General features: G+C 43.5%; 1 protein-coding gene across 1 annotated transcript in view; it reads left to right on the top strand.

Moving 5' to 3' along the window:
* The window catches only part of CDC5L (cell division cycle 5 like), a 35249-nt gene extending 33547 nt beyond the window's left edge, over positions 1-1702 (top strand). The window contains exon 16 of the mRNA XM_068397651.1: positions 1196-1702. Within this exon, the coding sequence (XP_068253752.1) occupies positions 1196-1300 (105 nt within the window). The 3' untranslated portion in view covers positions 1301-1702. The remainder of the gene's footprint in view (positions 1-1195) is intronic.
* The last annotated feature ends 16910 nt before the right edge of the window (positions 1703-18612 follow it).

Below are 18612 nucleotides of genomic sequence, written 5' to 3'. Positions count from 1 at the left end.
GAAGCTGAGCAGTTGTTCTGTAATTATAGTTTTGAGCCATGCACAGAGTTCAGGCCCTTTGCCTGCAGTCCTGTTGCTAGCAAACAACATGTGCATGTGTGATCTGGACCATTGCTCCTGAATAACACCACTTGCCTTACCGGCCTCTAACTGGTTGGCATGGCTTCGAGGAAGATATCTCTTTCTCTTAAGCAGCCTTAACTTTAGCCCAGAACTAGCAGAAACGGGTACACTGAGGTACCTGAAAACAATGCCTCAGAGACACTGTTCTTAGTTTAAGGATCTCCAGGATATTCTTCTCTGCTTTATTCAGCTAACAAGGCAACCCTCAACCAAGACGCAGTCCTAGGCTTGAGCCAGTGCCAGGTTTGCTTTCCAAGAAATAAGTGCTCATCTGAGCACAATGTTTCTTTTAATTTTTTTTTCTTCCAGAAGAGAGGGTTCCATTGAGCCTCAAATCTTCTCAACCACTTGCTATAAAAAAGATAAAATGTATCAGTTCTTAACACTGATTTTGTGAAGACGATTTAGAAATGCTGATAGATGTGTTTACAAACTCAGGAGTGATTAACTGATATAGTGAAAGTTAACAGTAAAAATGTATTAAATAGCTTGATAGCTACTAATAACACCTGTTTTTAGTAAATAGCACTTTACTCGGGGCTAATCCTCAGAATACCTTTGCTGTCTCTACAAGAGTGAAGGGAGATCGAATGAACTAGCAGCTGGCAGTTTTAGAACAAGCAGCAGTTCTCCTTCATGCACTGTGTAGTTAGTGGAACAAGGCCTACGGAAGGCCTTGTTGCAAGATGCAGGGTTAACTAGGAAGGTTACCCAAAGAAAGGTTTTGAACAAATTCATGGAAGAAGAATCCAGGGATAACTGTTAACTACAATGCCCTGCTTGTCTCAAGTTTCCAATTTGAAATCTTTCCTTTTGAAGCATTTGATATTCACTGCTGTCAAAACCAGGATAAGATACCTGATATTTGAAGTAGGATAACTGTGGTTCTTTATATTCTGTATCAACTGCTCTGTTTTGCATTTATATCTAAAATAAACAATTTTCGCAGTCTTCTGTCTCAGTTCCAACCCCCTCATCTGGAGGAACTAAAATATATAACCTTTGGTAAAGATCTTCATGGGTGTGACTATTGGAAAAACTGACTGGTTGCTTAATTATGTTTTCCTTTCAGTGTCTGAAGGAAGATGTGCAGCGACAGCAGGAAAGAGAAAAGGAGCTCCAGCAGAGATTTGCTGACTTCATGTTGGATAAAGAGACTTTTCAAGCAAAGTATTAAAGCACAAAATCCCATTCGTCACTGATGTAACATTTTTGAAGTGTACAGATACTTCTCCAGCAGCTTTTGCAATCAGTTGCAGAAATGAAGTGTAGCCTGCTGTTTGCATCTTGTCAAGTTTTGTTCCTTTAATGGACTATTGCAAATGCTCTAGATATGAATGGCTTTGGCCACCATTAAAAATAGGATTGAAATGTCCAAGGTTTTACTAAAAGAAAAAAAAATAACTCTGGTATGATTTTAGCCATGTCTTCATTTGCTGAGATTATCACATTATTCCTAGTGTTTTATCAGTCTTAAGACCTGTAAGATACATGCCTGCAGAATAATGTCTTTTGAATAAACATGGAATGTTAAAAAATAATTAAGAAATAAAATATCTCTCTTTTAGCTAAATTGGAATCCTCCCCTATCCCAGGCCTCTTTTTTTTTGTTTCTGGTAAATTGTCCGTCTTCCCTTCCCCTGCTGCTGCTTTTATTTTCCAAGACAGTAATTTGTATTAGGCAGGACCTGTGTGGGATAATTGTGATCCATGTAATACTGTGTTCCTGATTCTTCTCTGTGCATGTGACTAAACACTCATTTATATCAAGATGTTCAAATGGTCGTACCAGCAGTAAGCATAACTTCACCATCCTGAAACAGGGTAGGTTTAAGTTTTATAAAAGAACCCAGCATCGCCTAAGTGTTCCCATAGATTTCAGCAGAAAATGTACCCTTAAATTTTCAAAATATTAATGCTTTTAAAATCATCTGTGCATAATGCATCTTCCCTCCATCTGGTTGATGAACCATTTTTCTGCTGACTTTTATACAGTGGGTGGAAGGACTTGGGTAACATCACAGTTCTACCTTGACCTGGACATGGTGGAAGATGATTGTGGAGGCTATGTCCCTATGTCTTACACATCACAAGCACTGGAAATCAGTTGCTTATTTTTAGAATTATCCTTTGCTCTGTTCTGGCTCTGATCAACTGGTGTCTGCATGGTTTGTGAATTAGCGTAGGCCAGGGACACTGGGCATGCTCAGCAGGCAGTGGGGATGTGGCCAGCCCTGGTAGCTTAATTGCATGGATGTGTCCGTGCTGTGCCAGTTAGCCTGAGTGTTGAGGAGCGTGTCCTGGACATGGTTTGGTTTACTACTGCAGACATGAACACATATCTCACAAAGTCACCCTTGCACACCGTCATGTAGGGGTTTATGGAGTACGTCCTGAGCACATAGTACTTTGAGATCCTTGGCACTATTTCCTATTGCTCCTTGAGAGCTGGTTGCTCAGCATGCTTTGTTGTCCCAAGCAGCTGTGGAGTGGGGTAGAGGAAAGCTATTTACTTACTCCTCCTGCTCTCACCACATCTCAACAGGTTTTTGTTTTCTCGCTACTTTGACCGTTCTTCTGAAGGGTAAGGATGGGATTATTGAAAGGGGTGAATGCATTATTTCCTATTCATTGAGGTACTTTTCTAAATCTCATCCAAAATCTTTCTCCGGGTATTGTTTAGTCAGACCACACTGGAGTTCGATGGTACTGTTTAAAATTTTGTCAGCTATTCCCAATGTTTTTAATACATGCATATGCCAGAGTCCAGCATCTCACTAGAGCATTGGTTTCATGTTTTTATTTTTGTGTTCATCGCTTCATCAGGGATACATCTTATTTCTAGCTCTTACACTTCGGGTCTTTTGAGCAATTGTTTGTGGAAATGCATGGGGGAAAAAGGCAAAACTGTATTGTTAACAGCACACAATTCAGCAATTAAATACATCCAGTTGCATGCATCATGCAATTTTGCTTGTGCATATTTGAATTTAAATGAGGACTTTGCTGTTTGCAATTTTACCATGTTACAGAATATCACTTTGTTTAGGCCTTGGGAGCATTACTTGGGGACACTGTCAGGATTGTGGTTGTGTTGCTGTTTAAATGCCATCTGTGCTGATCAATGGTAATGGGAAAGATTGTCTTCAGTGTAAACTGTCTGACTTCTACTGATCACTGGTGGGAGTAGGTACACAGCCAGCCTTGTAATCTCCTTCCCTTTACTCACCAGGACATCATTCTTCTGAAGTATTAATGCAATTATAGACTACATACTTCTGGAAATGTGTTAAATATTTAACTAAACCAGAGCACATCTGGAAAGAAGTATTAAGCATCAATCTTTTAGCATATGGGGTATTTTAGCTTGGATGGTTATACCCAAAAGGAAAAAATCATATAAATGCGTATCATGACAGTTCTTGTGGTTGTGTGGTAGCTGGAGATATTAACAGAAAACCCTTGTAGGTTTACCAATACCACAACTACAATTATTTCCTTTCTTTTCAGGGCTGCAGCAGAGCGTCTTTGATGTTTCCTGTATTTTTGACAGCCTCAAAGATAGACAGGTATACAAACATTCAGTCTTAGCAAATATTTTTAATGGCAAATTCAGGAGGACTGATAAATCACAAGAGACTTTTCTTTCTTGAAATGCATACAATTAACCAATCATTCAGTGTAGCAGATAAGCGTTTGTGGCCTGTAATGCAGCAGACAGGAGGTGGTTATCTTTGAAAGGTACAGCAGCAGGTTTGTTCAGTTTCTCCAGTTCAGTTTGTTTAGACAACGCTTAAGCAAGTTCAGTGTTTTCGCTGTCTCCAGTCAGAGTTTTTGTCCGGAATCACAGAATCTTTTTGTTGAAAAGGATCATGGAGTCCAACCACTAACCTAACTACGAAGTCCACCATTAAACTGGGTCCTTAAGCACCACATCTACTCGTCTTTTAAATACCTCCAGGGATGGTGACACCAGCACTGCCCTGGGCAGCCTGTTCCAATGCTTGACAACCCTTTCAGTGAAGAAATTTTTCCTGATACCCAATCTAAACCTCCCCTGGCACAACTTGAGGCTGTTTCCTCTCATCCTATCGCTTGTTACCTGAGAGAAGAGACTGACCCCTGCCTCGCTACAACCTCCTTTCAGGCAGTTTCAGCAATAAGGTCTCCCCTGAGCCTTCTTTTCTCCAGACTAAACACCCCCAGTTCCCTCAGCCGCTCCTCATCAGACTTGTTCTCTAGACCCTTCACCAGCTTCATTGCCCTTCTCTGGACTCTCTCCAGCACCTCAATGTCTTTCTTGTAGTGAGGGGCCCAAAACTGAACACAGTATTCAAGGTGCAACCTCACCAGTGCTGAGTACAGGGGGACGATCCCTGCCCTAGTCCTGCTGGCCACACTTCCTGATACAAGCCAGGAGGCTGTTGGCCTTCTTGGCCATCTGGGCACACTGCTGGCTCATATTCAGCCGGCTGTCGACCAACACCCCCAGGTCCTTTTATGCCTATCTCAATAACGAAAGAAAACTAATGAAACAGAGTTTCTTGCCTTACTTAAAGCTCACTTGGACCCTGTTTTGGCTTTTTACCCACCCTGAGCTGCCAGGAAATCCTGCTGTGAGCCAGGGAGAGACACTTTTGGTTCAGAAGGTACTCAAGGGCCTGGGGTGCTTCTTGAGGGCAAAAAGAGTGCTGGAGAAGGCTTGATGTCAGGTACTGCTGAGGGTCCTAAACAAGCCCTGCTGTAATCGGGACTCTAGCGACCAGAGGACAGAAAGTGCAAAGGTGATATTAAGCTATAGACACTCCCTCTTCCCCACCTTGTCTTTATCCTAGGTAACTGCTACTAGAGCTTTGGGCTTTTATTTTGCAGACACAAAATATTGACAGAGACTGTGGCACCACTCCTGCCTCCTTTTCCAGAAGTATTTCAATGCCATGGGACAGTAACTTATCACTGGCAGATGCTTAAGATGTCTGAGGTTGTTAGTCCTGGGATCATTCACAGCCTCATTGCCCACTCTAAGGCAGCCAATCGTAGATCTGCTGAAATCTCCCCCAAAACTTCACACTGGATGCTCTGTGTGTGTGTCTGTTGGATCCAGAGGGATGTGAATGGAGCAGCAGAGCCTGGCTGGGACATCTTGAGATCAAGGAATTCAGGTGTGGTAGCCTAAACTGGAGTGCTTAGGAAATTTGTTCAACTGAATTTGGATGCTTGTAGATGTCAATGCTTCCAACAGCAGGTGGTGATGGAGCCTGGGCTTTCTATGTCTCTTTCTTGGGCTTAGGCCCAGTTTATGCCCCAAACATGCTCCCTGAACCTCTTTCTAAAATGCTTTGTAATTGAATACAGATGTTTGGTGGACGCAAGAGTGACCAGCACACCTTGACACCATATTTTTATTTTAAACTTCTGAAGCCAGCCACTAATTTGGTGTTTGTTACCAAAATCAATAGTAAGTATAACCACAAACAGTGCAAACTAGTTAACAGTTTACTGCAGTGGGTAAACCATAACCTGACTGAGTGACAGAGGTGGGACGGGGGTTGTGTTGTGTGTGTTAACAATTATTTTGAGAATTATTTAACATTCTCCCTCAGAAATTCCTTCGTTTCCATTTAGCATGCCAAGATATATCTGCAAGTCTTTAAAGAATTCCGGCTGATGATTTTCCTCCCTTCCTGGAATCAGACTTGACGTTTACATATTGGATCAATCCCGTAGCTGGAGCCTGCTTCAAAGTCCGTGGCGTTGATAAAACTGTCATTTACTTCAATTGAGTTGGATTCAGGTACCTGGGAAAGCTAATAGGGCAGCAGCGTTAAATCATAACAGCTGAGTGTCTCATCCATACCCAGCAGATAACAAAAATCAAGCATGAGCTAGAGCTAAGGGGGAGACTTTTCTAAGGCACAGGAGGTTCCCTGTGAGAAATCCAGCAGAGCTAGAGCCAGCTCTTCAAAATATGGCAGATCTCCAGAGAAATAAGCACTGTTTTAACGTTGTAATTAGTCACTCCTGCCAGCAATGGCCAAGATACACTTATTTCTCTGGCTTCCTTAAGCAGAGACTTACAGTGCCAACAGAAGGAGCATCTTGTCTTTGCCTATTGCTGCTTGTTCTGCTTTTGCACCCCAGTTTGCTGGTGCAAGCATTGGGGCAGACACATTTGGTTTGTTTCAATCCAGCTTTGTTGTCCAATCCCCTGTACAGACATGAGTTGGGCCAACTTTTGAGGTAGGAAGCGCAAGCGAAGGTGGAAGTGGGGCAGAATCGCCTCTTTCAGAGGTTGTCCCTCTTCATTGCTTAAAGAACATGGTCCGCAGTGCTTCAAGGCAAGCAGCTAACATGAGGCAACTACCCACGGTTAGGCACTCTAACCGACTCAACTGGATCTGAGCCCCTGACGATAAACGCTGGAGATTCATTGCTCTTTGCAAACATGGCCTAAACATAGATTTCTAAATAAAATGCATCAAAAACCATGTCTGAACTTTTTGTTTTGGCTGCAAACTAGCTAGTAGTGTCTGAAACTAGTGTGTGAACTTTGGCTTGCCTTCGATATCCCAGGACAGTGATGCTGCTGGAGAAGATGACATTATTGTGGTCTGGAGTTAATCTGCCTCACATTCATCTCAGGAATCCAGCTTGTAGTTATCTTCTATACTGTGTGTTCAAAGCCACACCTGTCTTCCAAGCAGGATTTAAAAGTGAAGTATCAAATAGCATTTCCCCCATTTTCTTAGCTGAGTGAAATGCATGTTGAAAAATAGCCAGATGCTCATCTAACAGCAAAGTGTCCTTATAACTGATTCCAGACTTGTACTTTCTGCCTTTCTAGGACTCCAGCTTGTACCTTTGCTTACGAACAACAGAATACCTGGTTCTGCTGGTCTTGAAGACTTGCACTCACGTTAACTCACATGGGAGCCAGGTCAGACCCTGATTCAGAAAAGAACTTAAAAGACATGCTTAACATATATGCAAGCCAATCCATACCTGTATCTCCACTAAGGACATTGAATTGTCCCACCTCTTCTAAAATTCCACATGGTCTCTAAGTGCTTTGTTGAATCGGGGCCTTAATGACTTCGAAGCAAAGGGGAGTAGCAGTGGATAAAAAGAGGAGCTTCACCTTTTGGTTGCATGCAGGCACTGCTGTTAGGTAAGTCTCTCCTCTCCCCTCCAGCTAGCCTATGGCTCATTAATTTTTTGATGTATTTAAATGAGGTGGCTTTAACCAATTCCTGCTGCCTCAGGCATAACTGTGATCCACACAGTAGGTGAAAAGGTAAAGAAGTGGGTACAAGCAGTGTTTTACAGCATCACTTCTGCTGCCGGTATGATTACTCATAGTGGGTTTGATTGTTTGCCAGTTGTTGGGGGGCGTTTTCTGGATTTTCTTTATAATTTATTAAGAGATGCCTTAGTGTCAGGATTAGAAAAATCTTGCTTTCAAGTCAAAGTCAAAGGTTTTTCACGTATCAGATTAGACAGGGTCTGCCTCACTAGATCACTTTCAGGTTTCCAAGTTACAACCGTGGTTCTGATGTATTTGGATTCCTTAAAAATTCCTCAAAGGAAATGCAAATACATCTTTTAAGATCATTTATGTACATCGAAAGCATTTACGAATTGTGACACGAGGAAACACAGACTATTTTATTATTTATTCAGTTCATTTGTCAGATCTTTTGCCAAGTACAATACCTACAGGTAAATGCCTCATAGGATCAGACAAACATGTGTGTTAGGTTCCCCTCTTCCCACTCCCTCCCCTCCCCCCAAAAAGAAATGTGTGGTCTATTTTGTGTAATTATCATGCCAGTAGCATTTTAAAGCATGTTACGCAGCTTAGGTGAGATTGTGGCCCGAGTGAAACCAATGGGAGATTTGGCTTCAACTTCAAGGAAGCTGAGATTTCCTTTCCTCCTCTCTCCTGTCTGTATTTGATGAGCCTTTCTGTCAGGAGAAGAAAGAGATCATCTTTTGAAAAATAGTCATAGGTGCTTAATAAAGCTGAAGGAGCCAGCCAGGATTACTTTTTTAGCTCCATGGCCAGCAAAATCTATTCCAGAACTAGTTCTGATTAAAAGGACCGAATCCACTGGTTGAACCTCAGACACAAAGGCACCCCTGAAGTAATTCAACTGTATGATTTTTTTTAAAAAAATAATTATTACACTGATCTTTGTAATATCTGGCCCTTGTGTAAAGCATTGGTTTCAAAGCTGTCTCTCTTATCTATTAATGTTCATGAATTATCTTAGGGCTTGGGCAGGACCATCACTGTAGCTGGATCTTAAAAAAAGAGTGAGTTTACTGGCCACATTAATTAATCTGCACGGCAGTCCATAAAATAACTATAAATAGAAGTTAAATTATTCAATGGATTGTGTCCCCCCACTGTTCTTTCTTAATTTAAACTCAACCAAATCAATCTCTAGCACAGCACAGGTTTGCCCCTCCTTGCTCTGTGCTCATACCAAAGCACTCTCAAGGGTTTGGGAAGAGGTGGGGTCTTTCATTAGACCATATAGGTGGAGAACACAGATATTCATGAAGTCCTGAACTCTGAAGCTAGAATCTCACCTCCCTTTTCCAGCTGGTTTATTCAAAAATATTCTCTTTTCAAACCATGCTGCTTCTACGTCCTTAGCTCATTCTGGCTACAACAGTCACCTCAAAGATTTTCATTCCCTTTTTTCCTGGTGCTGTAGTTGAAAAGAGACAATGCTTGTCTTCTTGCTTTAAGTTTAGAGGAAAATAAGACAAAATCTAGGACAAGTAAGTCCTTTGGTGAAAGAGAAGAGAGTTCCTTAAATGCTAGTGTCCCCCAGCTCTCAGACATTGATGGATCCCACGTGCTTCAGAAATCACTCTGTTGACCTGGACTGAAGGAGCTCTGAGCACAGAACCTACCTGGCCATGATCAACCTGCTTATTTTTCATCACTGTTGATAAGCTGAACATTGCTCAAATACCCTGACTGCACCATGGTGATTCGGGAAATGGGAGAGGTAGGTTTGGCAGGTCTCAGCTCTGTGGGCTAAATCCCAAAATTATTGCCTTGTGGTGCATCTTCACACGTCTAAACCCAGCCTTGGGCTTTCTGGTGTTACAGAAACCTGCCTCATTACCATGTAATAGGTCCATGGTTTTTCTTTTGGCCATGTGCACTTCTGACTGGACTCACATGTGCACCACTTGCAGCCTTGGCCAACCTGAGTCCTGAAGGGTCACCAACCTGCATAGCAGTTAATGGGGAAGGGACCCAGGTTACTGGGAGAGCGTAAGGAAAGCCTCGCCATCCCTGGCTCTGGCCTCCTGCCTGATCTCTAGATAGGAAGGTGGGAGTAGCTGACCATCCTCTACCTCACGAAAGGATGTACAGAAAGGAAAGGAGGCTCAAGAATTGTATTTTGTGTATTTCATGCCTGCTGTAACACGTCCTGTGGATTTTATTCTGTCATTCTTAATAACGGCAATGCTACCAAAGTCCAGGCAAAAAAAAGGTCCTTGAATCTACTATCAACATAAAATATCCTATTCTAAATCACATTGAACTGGGGAGAACTTAATCGTGGATAGAGGCTAGAATAGAGTAGTGAAGCCAGTTTCCTAGCAGGTCCTGTAATGTATTGTTAGCAGCAAAACAACCCCTCCAGCACTGTCTTTAACTTCCTTTTATTGCAAATGCCTTTTGGTTAACAGCAAGGATCTGTTTTAATTTTATGGTTACCCAGTGACCACAGGACGCAGATTGTGCATCACCAGAGAATGCACAAACGTCTGCCTGCCTTCCCTTGTTCCAGCAGTAATGAGTGATCGCAGGAGCACAGCCAAGCCGACGTGGCCTCGCGAGGGGCGGTTGTGACGGTAATTGAAGAAACTGCCGAATCAGCCAGAAGAACAAGGGTTCACAGGGAACGCTTGAGCCAGGCAGTCACATGTCTTGGAAACACCAAGCAAAAGATAACCACAGATAATGACAAAGACTTGGCCAGGAGAGGTCAAGAGATGCCATTTGGTTGGGAGGCACTTACCTACCTACTAGGAAGTCCTCTTCAGCAGGGCAGCGGGTTGCCAACCCTTTGGTGTTGTAAGGGACAGATTTTTCTAAAGGACTTCCTTGCCTTTGCATGCAGAGATACTGAGTGGTACCTCCAAAAGTCTTGAAGCATAAGAATGAATATGCTGAAGTCCAAACTGGGGGCTGTGTTACACCATACCTGGCCCTTCTGGGGACACTTTGGCTTGTGCAAATCATGGTGGTGTTTAGATTAGAAAGAAGCCTCCAGTCTAGGCCAGTTCTGGGCATGTTTATGACAAAGAAATGAGGGGGCCTAAGGGCTGCAGAGAGCTTTTTGGGCCGAACTAGCTAAATTCTCCGTAAGTCCCAGTTGCAAACACTTAGGTCTTCCTGTTGATCTCATCCAATATACTTGGGCTATTTCTGGTGTCTTCAGGAACACAAATCCAGCACCTTTGTCTCGTTGGTTTCAAGGAGAAGCAGACACCCAGACTGTCTGGACACTGCTGAGAAGCGCCCTTGGCACAAAAGGAAAGTTGCTTTAGGAAACTGACTGAAATGCTTTCAGGAATTTTAACCTTTCAGACAGAGAAATTTGATCTACAGTGGCCTCAGTATCCAAGGCCATATGACCAAAGCCAGAAAGAGTGCTTTAAGGAGGCTTGAATATCTTTCCTTCAGAGTTTGATGGTATTTGACATCCAACCAGACCAAGTCAGTAACAGACTGAGAAGGTAACCAAATGAAGAGAAAGCACATGCCACAGACAGAGCTGCCTGGGCACAGCACATACAAGATCCTTTTTTGCCAAATTTGCTTCAAGAAAGGGATTCCCCAAGCAGCCATTAGACCCTTCTTGCATTCGTGGTGTGGATGACACCAGATTACTACAACCCACCTTGCTGAACTCTTCCTTTAACTCTTGTAGCCCTGCTCATCAATTTAGCTTGTCAAAAGGGTCCCATGCCTATTGCTCGCAGTGTCCAAAGGCAATCTCCAAACCCAGGCTTGGGTAACTGCTTCTGAAGACAGTCAGCAGTAAGGATCAGCCTTTCCCCACCCATCCTGTTGGTTTAGGGAGCAGAAGCCCAAGAACAGCTGCACAGCGGCTGAGAGCCTGTCACAGCCCACAGCTGGAAGCAGTTTTCTTGCAGAGGCTGAGCACAGCTTCCAAGCCCCAGGGTGGAAGGAGGATACTGCAGGGAAGCAGGGCAAAGCAGAGGAAGGGAGGGAGACAAGGAGCTGTAATGAAGTGCACACATGTGTATGTGTGAAGAAATGACCTGACACACAAGATGTGTGCCAGCGACGTTAAAAAAAACTGCGTTCTGATGCTTTTCTGCTCATGTCACACGTGCAGGGCTGACCTCAAATGCCTTCTGTCTGGCATCACCACACCCCCAGAGACGATGGGACTCAGGTGACGTATTTGGTCTTTGACTATCTCTGGCTCAAGCTCCTCAGCAGACCACTTGGCCCGATAGAAGGCAAGAGGAGGGACAGCCTCAGCTGGAAGAGCCTCATCCCCATAGCTCTCTCTCTGCTGGGGAGCACTGCCTGGACCAGCAGCTGCCCAATTTTGTGTTGTAACACCAAGGCACTCAGCTCCTCTTCCCTCCTCCCCAGACCAGGCAGACAGTAGCACTGCAAGGAAGAGGTCAGGAGACTCTGGTCAGGCTTGTCTTTGTTTATTATATCCATTCACTGTTAAATGAAAAATACCTGAGCAGTCCTTGGACCTGGGTGTAGAGTCCAGAGCTGCTCACTGCTTGCTGCCTGCCCCACTGAGGTTACAGGGTCCTCCTTCCAGTGCATGGCCACATCTGTGCCAGGAAGCTAAACCATGCCTATCCCTGTCCCTAAGGTGGGGCATGGCCATGCCCTTATTAAATTCATTCTCCCAAAATGACAACTGTGTTAAAAATTTGTCCTGGCCCCTGCTAACACCTGAGGAAAGCTTGGGAATCAGTGGTGCAAAGGGAGCATCCTACCAGCCGCACAATACAGACCCCCAGGTCCAGTCCGCTGGTGACACGTGGCCCTGTGCTGTGTCTGTAACTGCTTAATGGAAAGCAGGCAAGGAAGAGCTGCTCTCTCACCCCCAAAAGTGACAAGGTGATAGGAGCCTTTTTTGTGGCTGAACATGCTACTCCATGGGTTGCAGAGCCACGTTACACGTCCCACTGCCATCACTTCCAGCATATACAGACCCAAACCCATCCTCCCTGGGCTGGCTCATGCCTCCTTCATGAGGGAACAGCCATAAACAGTCCTTGACCATCTCAGCAGATGCTGGCACAGGACAGCCTAGTGCTATCAGGTAGGATAGCACTATTAACTCATGATAGACTGATCTCTCTTAAAAGATGGTCTTTTACCATGATAAAACAGCTTCAACTATTGAAGAAAAGCACTGTGGATTATTTTTTCTAGCATGATTTAAGGTTTTAGATGGTTTTAAGCATGTCTAGCTCACATTTTAAAATGTTACTTTTTTTTCTGCCAATATTATCAGCCTATTTGCTCAGTGCTCACTTTACCTGAGAGCTGACTGATTTCTTTCCCCCTGCACTCAAATCTTCATTCATAAAATATTCCAAGATTTGGAGCTGATTAAGCAGGTTCCCCCTCTCCTTCAGGAGGGGAGATGAGGCTCACTTGTGCTACCAGTGCTGGTTTTTGGTGAGCCCACCATTTGACAAAGACCCCGTTGGGGCTAAGCTGCAGGATCACCATTGTGTCTTCCCTTGTTCTGTGTCAGCTTATGGAGACTGTGGCAGAGGGGTGCAGACCCATCAGCTGGTACTTCTGTGGTATTTCAGTGGGCAGCATTGCTGCTGGATGTGAAGCTCTAATTCTGCATGAAAGATGGTGACAACACTCCCTGTGAGACTACAGTGACCTCTTGCCCATTCAGATACTCATCTGTAGCCATGAAAATGCTTCAGAGGTGAAGTCCATCTCCTTGGCCATGCTAGTAATAATACAAGGGCAGGAAACCTCAGAAACACTAAGGTTATACCAGCAAATGGGCAAGAATACTTTTATTCGTGTCCCCTACATGGGAGGACATGTCCCACATGGTAGGATGAAACCCAGCCCTTCAAAGATCACTCTAAGACTGGAGGTCCTCTCTACACAGTGACTAAGCATGTGGTCAAGGCCAAACGACAACATGCTAATAAATGCCAAGCACATGCTGAAGGACTCCGCTTGAGTAAAACTATAGTTTTTCCCCTAATTTCTGAGTCCTGACATGTTTTAAGGTTATGTCTCTGCCCTAATCCGTATCTACTGATGTACACAAACCCTTCCCACCCCATCCAGCAACACTCCACTTCCACAGCCTGCAGCAGGACGCCCTCCTCCCGAGCCACGTCTGCATGTCGTTAAAGGCAATGCCAGACACTGACTTCCCTAGCTGTGTAAACACTGCAGAGGTACTAAAGATAGCATCAGATCATTTCTCAAAATCACATCTTTTCTTCTACACTGGGGCTAGAAAATGGCAAACAGGATGCAAGATTTGGCTCCACAATATTCGCTGTCCTCATGACTCATGAGTTATTTTTATCTTTTTTGTAAAGGAACAAATGGCCGCAGTAATTAATCTCCATCTGTTTTGACAATGGCCTGGCCAAAACACATTATTTTCTTGCATACAGTCAAAGTAAGAAGAGAAGCACAACAACTTCATGTGTACGAGTCAGTATTTTAAATCTTTTCTTTATGTTTGCTTTTTCACATGTCTTTGTACTGTACTTAATGTATTAAATAAAGTCAAAAGGAGCAACAAGTGCTGTTACGCAGCTTAGCTGCACAGATAAAAATCTCTGTTTTGAAGCTCAACCACATGTGAAACGAGAACTAATCAAACCATGGCAAAGGCAAAATTAATTTGAGTCTTTTCAAGAGGATCCAGTGAGGAAGCACCCAATCCCAGTGGAAGATTTAACTCTGCCAAGCTCCTTCCAGCTTTATTGGCTAATAATTATTTCTACAGAAAAAATGTTGCAATCAAACACTCCCCTGACAGTACTTTTGTTTTCTACAGAGCTGGTTGAGCAATGAACAGATTTATTAGTGGAGAATATATTAATGAGGAATTTGAGGAGAAATTACCAAGAAGTCAGTGAGCGGGATTTCCACAAAATACCTCCCGGGTGTGAGCATGCCTTACACACAGCTTGCAGATGTCCAGCACTCCCTATGGGGTAACAATCATACCAAAACTCTGGATACAAGTTTTTTTTGCCACCCAGCATGCCTAAAGGGGAATACCAATTTACAGTAGTAGTCCAGATCGACTGATACCAACTCATCCATGAGCTCAAAGGAGCAAGTACTGAGTTCAGGCAACCCCTAATTGTTGACTTAGCAAAATCCTCCTGCATAGGACTGCTCATCCCATAAGCATAAATTATGGTTTCTTGTCCCTTCCTATGAAGCAGCATGTTCTCATGGTCTAGAGGATATGAGCTAGACAAGCCTGTCTAGTAAACTTGCTGTTGTATGACAGTCTCTCATGGGACTTACACAAGCACATCCTAAAATAAGAAACATCCATTTCTGATACCCACTAGTCACTACTAACATGATCTCCGAACTATCCCATCAACTGTTGCACAATAGGGCATTAGTATAACACCATCATTTTTAAGATCTCAGAAAACATCCTCCAAGTCTGTTGTAGCAGTAAGCGTGATGCTTTTGCTTCCTTCAGGCTTTGTAAAAGTGAGGGGAAAAACTAGTTTATCTCATTGTCTAGGCCTTTCATTTTTGTTTATCAAAACAAAGAATCTATTTTGGAGTTGTCTTTTTTCTCCACCTATGGGAGAAGTTGCAGGCTACATATTCCTATTTCTCCCAGTGCTAAGATACCTGTATTTGTGTTGAATGTGTTGAATTTGTGTTGAAGTGACAAATTTCTCTTATTTCCAATTTACAGAGAATTTGGACTGATATATTTCCTGGAGTTCCATTGAACTGATGTGTTTGATAGAATTCAGAAGATATTTTTAAACCGTTAAAGGAAAATACACAAGTATTTCCTGAATTTGTTTCTTCTTATCCCATAGTTTACATGAACCGTTCAGCAAAGGGAAGCAAAAGCTGAGTTTCAACCAAACCCAGACCAATACAGAGCTTCTGGTGGAAACCATGTTGGGATTAAATGATTTCCTTTGGTTCCCATCCAAAACCAAGCAGAACGTGGATTTCTGGGTTGAGTTTCACTGTGAATTTTTGGTTTTATTTAGTTATGAAGAATTAAGTGAAACTTGGGAGGCTCAAACCCTCATTGAATGATCCTGAAAAACGATCTGTAAACCCCCTTGCTATGGAGTCCTATTTCATACCTTTGATCTCTGCGGATGCTGGGAGCAGCACTCGTGTCTCTTCTAACCTATAAAAAACAGGCCAGTGAAGCCACCTCATTTTTATGTAGAGACTTCACTATCCAAGAGACAACATCCAATCCCAGTCACCACCCTGAGGCCAGCTGGAAAGTAGGAAATCCCAGAGTTCACCCTTCTCCCAAACAAGGTCCATCAAAGCCAGCAGGTACCACACTGAGCACTGCATCAGCCTACTGGGAAATGCAGAAAGAGGCAGACAACTAGGGGTCCTACTGACTTCTTCCTCTAGGAAGAGGAAAGCGTTTACCTTCCGCAGCTCCCGGCTTGTGCTGCAATCACAGGCAGTGCTCTTTGGGCTTCCCATCTCGGTCAGCATGATCCATGAGATCCCAATTACATGGCGTAGCTGTCTCTGAGCAGCCCACCCCAGGTGATAGGAGTGCTAGGGCTGCCTGGCCATCCAAGTACTAGGCATTTTACTTCTGCTTATCTGCCCATCTACAAGCCTGGGTGTAATCCCATGCTGTACTAGCTTTGGTAGGAGAGACGGTGCAAAAAACTCCTGCCCCACCATCTTGGATCTTCATAGCTTGCTTTTTAACTGAGGTCATTTCCATGATCCAACTTTAAGCCTGACCCACACAAAGCGGCATGATGAAATTGGGGAGGGGTTAAATGTATCACAGGTTGAGTAGCTTTTGGATGAGGAGAAGCCTTTGAAGCTACTGTCTGCCCCAAAATACCCTCAGGTACTCCTGTTGGACCCATCTTGTGGGTGTGTGACACGTGTCTCCCAGTTAAGTCATCTTTATGGAGCACGTATTTCCTGCTCCCTCGTGTTTTTATTTTCTTTTCCCTCTTCAAATACTTCCTGCCTTTGGCTGTTTGTAATTGAATTCCCTGGAGCCTTAATAGTCTTGGAATCCCTCCACTTTTATAACTTGATTTTACTATTTAGAATAAAGTTTGGTTCACCCCCGCAAAAAAAGAGAGAGAAGAAAGGGGGAAAAAATCCTATTCACCCATCAACAAAGCAGCAAGATACAAAAAGACAAGCTATTCTCCATCAGCTATTCATAGCATTGGAGTGCATTTCACTTCAGTGTCTGCACAGGCCTTTGTAGCAACCATCTGACTGAACATTACTTATACTGCATATTACATGCGCTAATGAGAAAATGATTCTAAATTGCCCCTAGGGATGGTTATGATTAAACTATTTGCCTTCACTTCCTCTACTAAATTAAAGCAACCGAAAGAAAGAGAGTAAAAAAAAAAAAAAGGAGTCAATCTGGAAAGCAGTCAGAATAACGGTTTGGGAAAGTTTCTGGATTCCTAGGAGCATTTTTACTCCTAAACCTGGTCATGGGCTGTATATTTCATGCTGCAATTTGAAGCTAAAACTGTGACAAACATGTGACATGGAGAAGCATTTTGGAGTGCTGCACTGAGCGTGATTTTCTTTGTTGTCAACCAGTCTGAAGCCCTGATCAGCTTTCATTGCACATGCCTGAAGCTGCTAAAGCCCTCTCTGCCACCAAGGAGCTCCTCCAAGGCGTCAGACGTCTGTCTCTTAAAAAGAGCATTTCAGAGGCTCACATACACGGAGGCTCATTCAGACATTTTATTTAAACTCTTAAATCTTTTGAGCTTTAGAAGAATAAACAAGTCCCTGAAATGCAATCCATTCTTGCTGGTCAGAGTTTGCAAGTGTTTTTCACAGAGGAGAGACAAAATGTCGTTTGTGTTTCCTTTGGCCTTTGTAAACACAGTAGGATTTGGGGAGCGGGGAGCGGCGTTGCATTAAATGTGTGTGTGCCTGTGTGTGCTCACGCACTGGGACGTTAGTGGGAGTTTTGTACATGATTGTCCATGGCTGTTGAATTACCTAATGAATTAATTAAATGTGTGCAAAGTCATGGGGCAAACTGCCAATTCACGCAACTTCTGAAGCACTAGTTAAAAATTATCTCAATTCCACAGTTCTCAAACTGGAGCCCACGTCTCTCTGGTGGTCCCCAAGTCTCTGCAAGGTGGCTCTCATCATCTTCACACTCTCCAACCTGGACACTGTCTTACTCCCATGACCTAACCCAACATGTTGGGATCAATTGCTGCAGCTGGTTTATGGACTCCTCCCACAGTGCAGTGACAGGGAACCACCTGAGATGACCTGTCCACCAACACACCAAAGCACCACAGCTTCTCTGCTACAACCTGAGACATGCACATTCCCAGCACGGAAGTGCACTTACACCCAGGCTGTACAAGAGTTTGGCTCACCAAGCCCTGCAGATGCCTTGGTGGTTCCTCAAAATATAACTAGGCGCAGAGTTTAGAGACCCAACAGAACCACAAAAAGCTCATCGTAGAGTCTTACTATAGAGGTACTAATGATGTTACATCACAGCTTTCAACAATATGTCCCTTGTTTTATTCTTTATATGTCACAAGGATATGAAAAAAGTTTATTATGAGTTTATCATCTGTACAATACCAGAGATCACACGGAGCTTCATGTCGCTTAACTTGGGATGGGAAGAACCTGCTCTTCCTCTCCTTTGGCCATGAAGAAGGGATAACTGAGTAATTCAGATGCAGATGTCTGCACCAGTGACATCTGAAGTTGGGGGAGTTTTGTGGGTAATGCTCCATTTTTCTGGGGTAATGAAGACAACTCTGGGTGGAAAAGATCTCTGAGATGCCAGGAAAGATCTTGTCCCAATGTTTGCGTTAATGCAGACGGACACCAGGGCTTATTCACATGGCTTAATTTGTGGCAGACTATGTTAGGGAGCTGAAGTCCACATCACTGAGGCCTCAGTCTTTGCCAAGACTATAAGTGTCTGAATAATTAGTTCCCCTGAAGGAAGACATTCCTCTCCACATACAGTCAGTGGTGAGAGAAAAAGCATTTGAAGGTCTCGCAGGGAGACCAAAACACATGTACCCAACATACCTACCCACCCAAGGCAGACAGGCTTTTCCCATTAGAGACTCACCATTAACTACCCAAAGAAATGTGTATCTCAGTGACAGAAACATCTACAAATTTGCCATTAGCTGGATGCCTGTAAAGGATTTAGGCTGCCTGTA

The sequence above is a fragment of the Nyctibius grandis genome, chromosome 1 (assembly GCF_013368605.1).
Source record: "Nyctibius grandis isolate bNycGra1 chromosome 1, bNycGra1.pri, whole genome shotgun sequence".
Lineage (NCBI taxonomy): Eukaryota > Metazoa > Chordata > Aves > Nyctibiiformes > Nyctibiidae > Nyctibius > Nyctibius grandis.
This window is presented reverse-complemented; position numbering and strand designations above follow the sequence as displayed.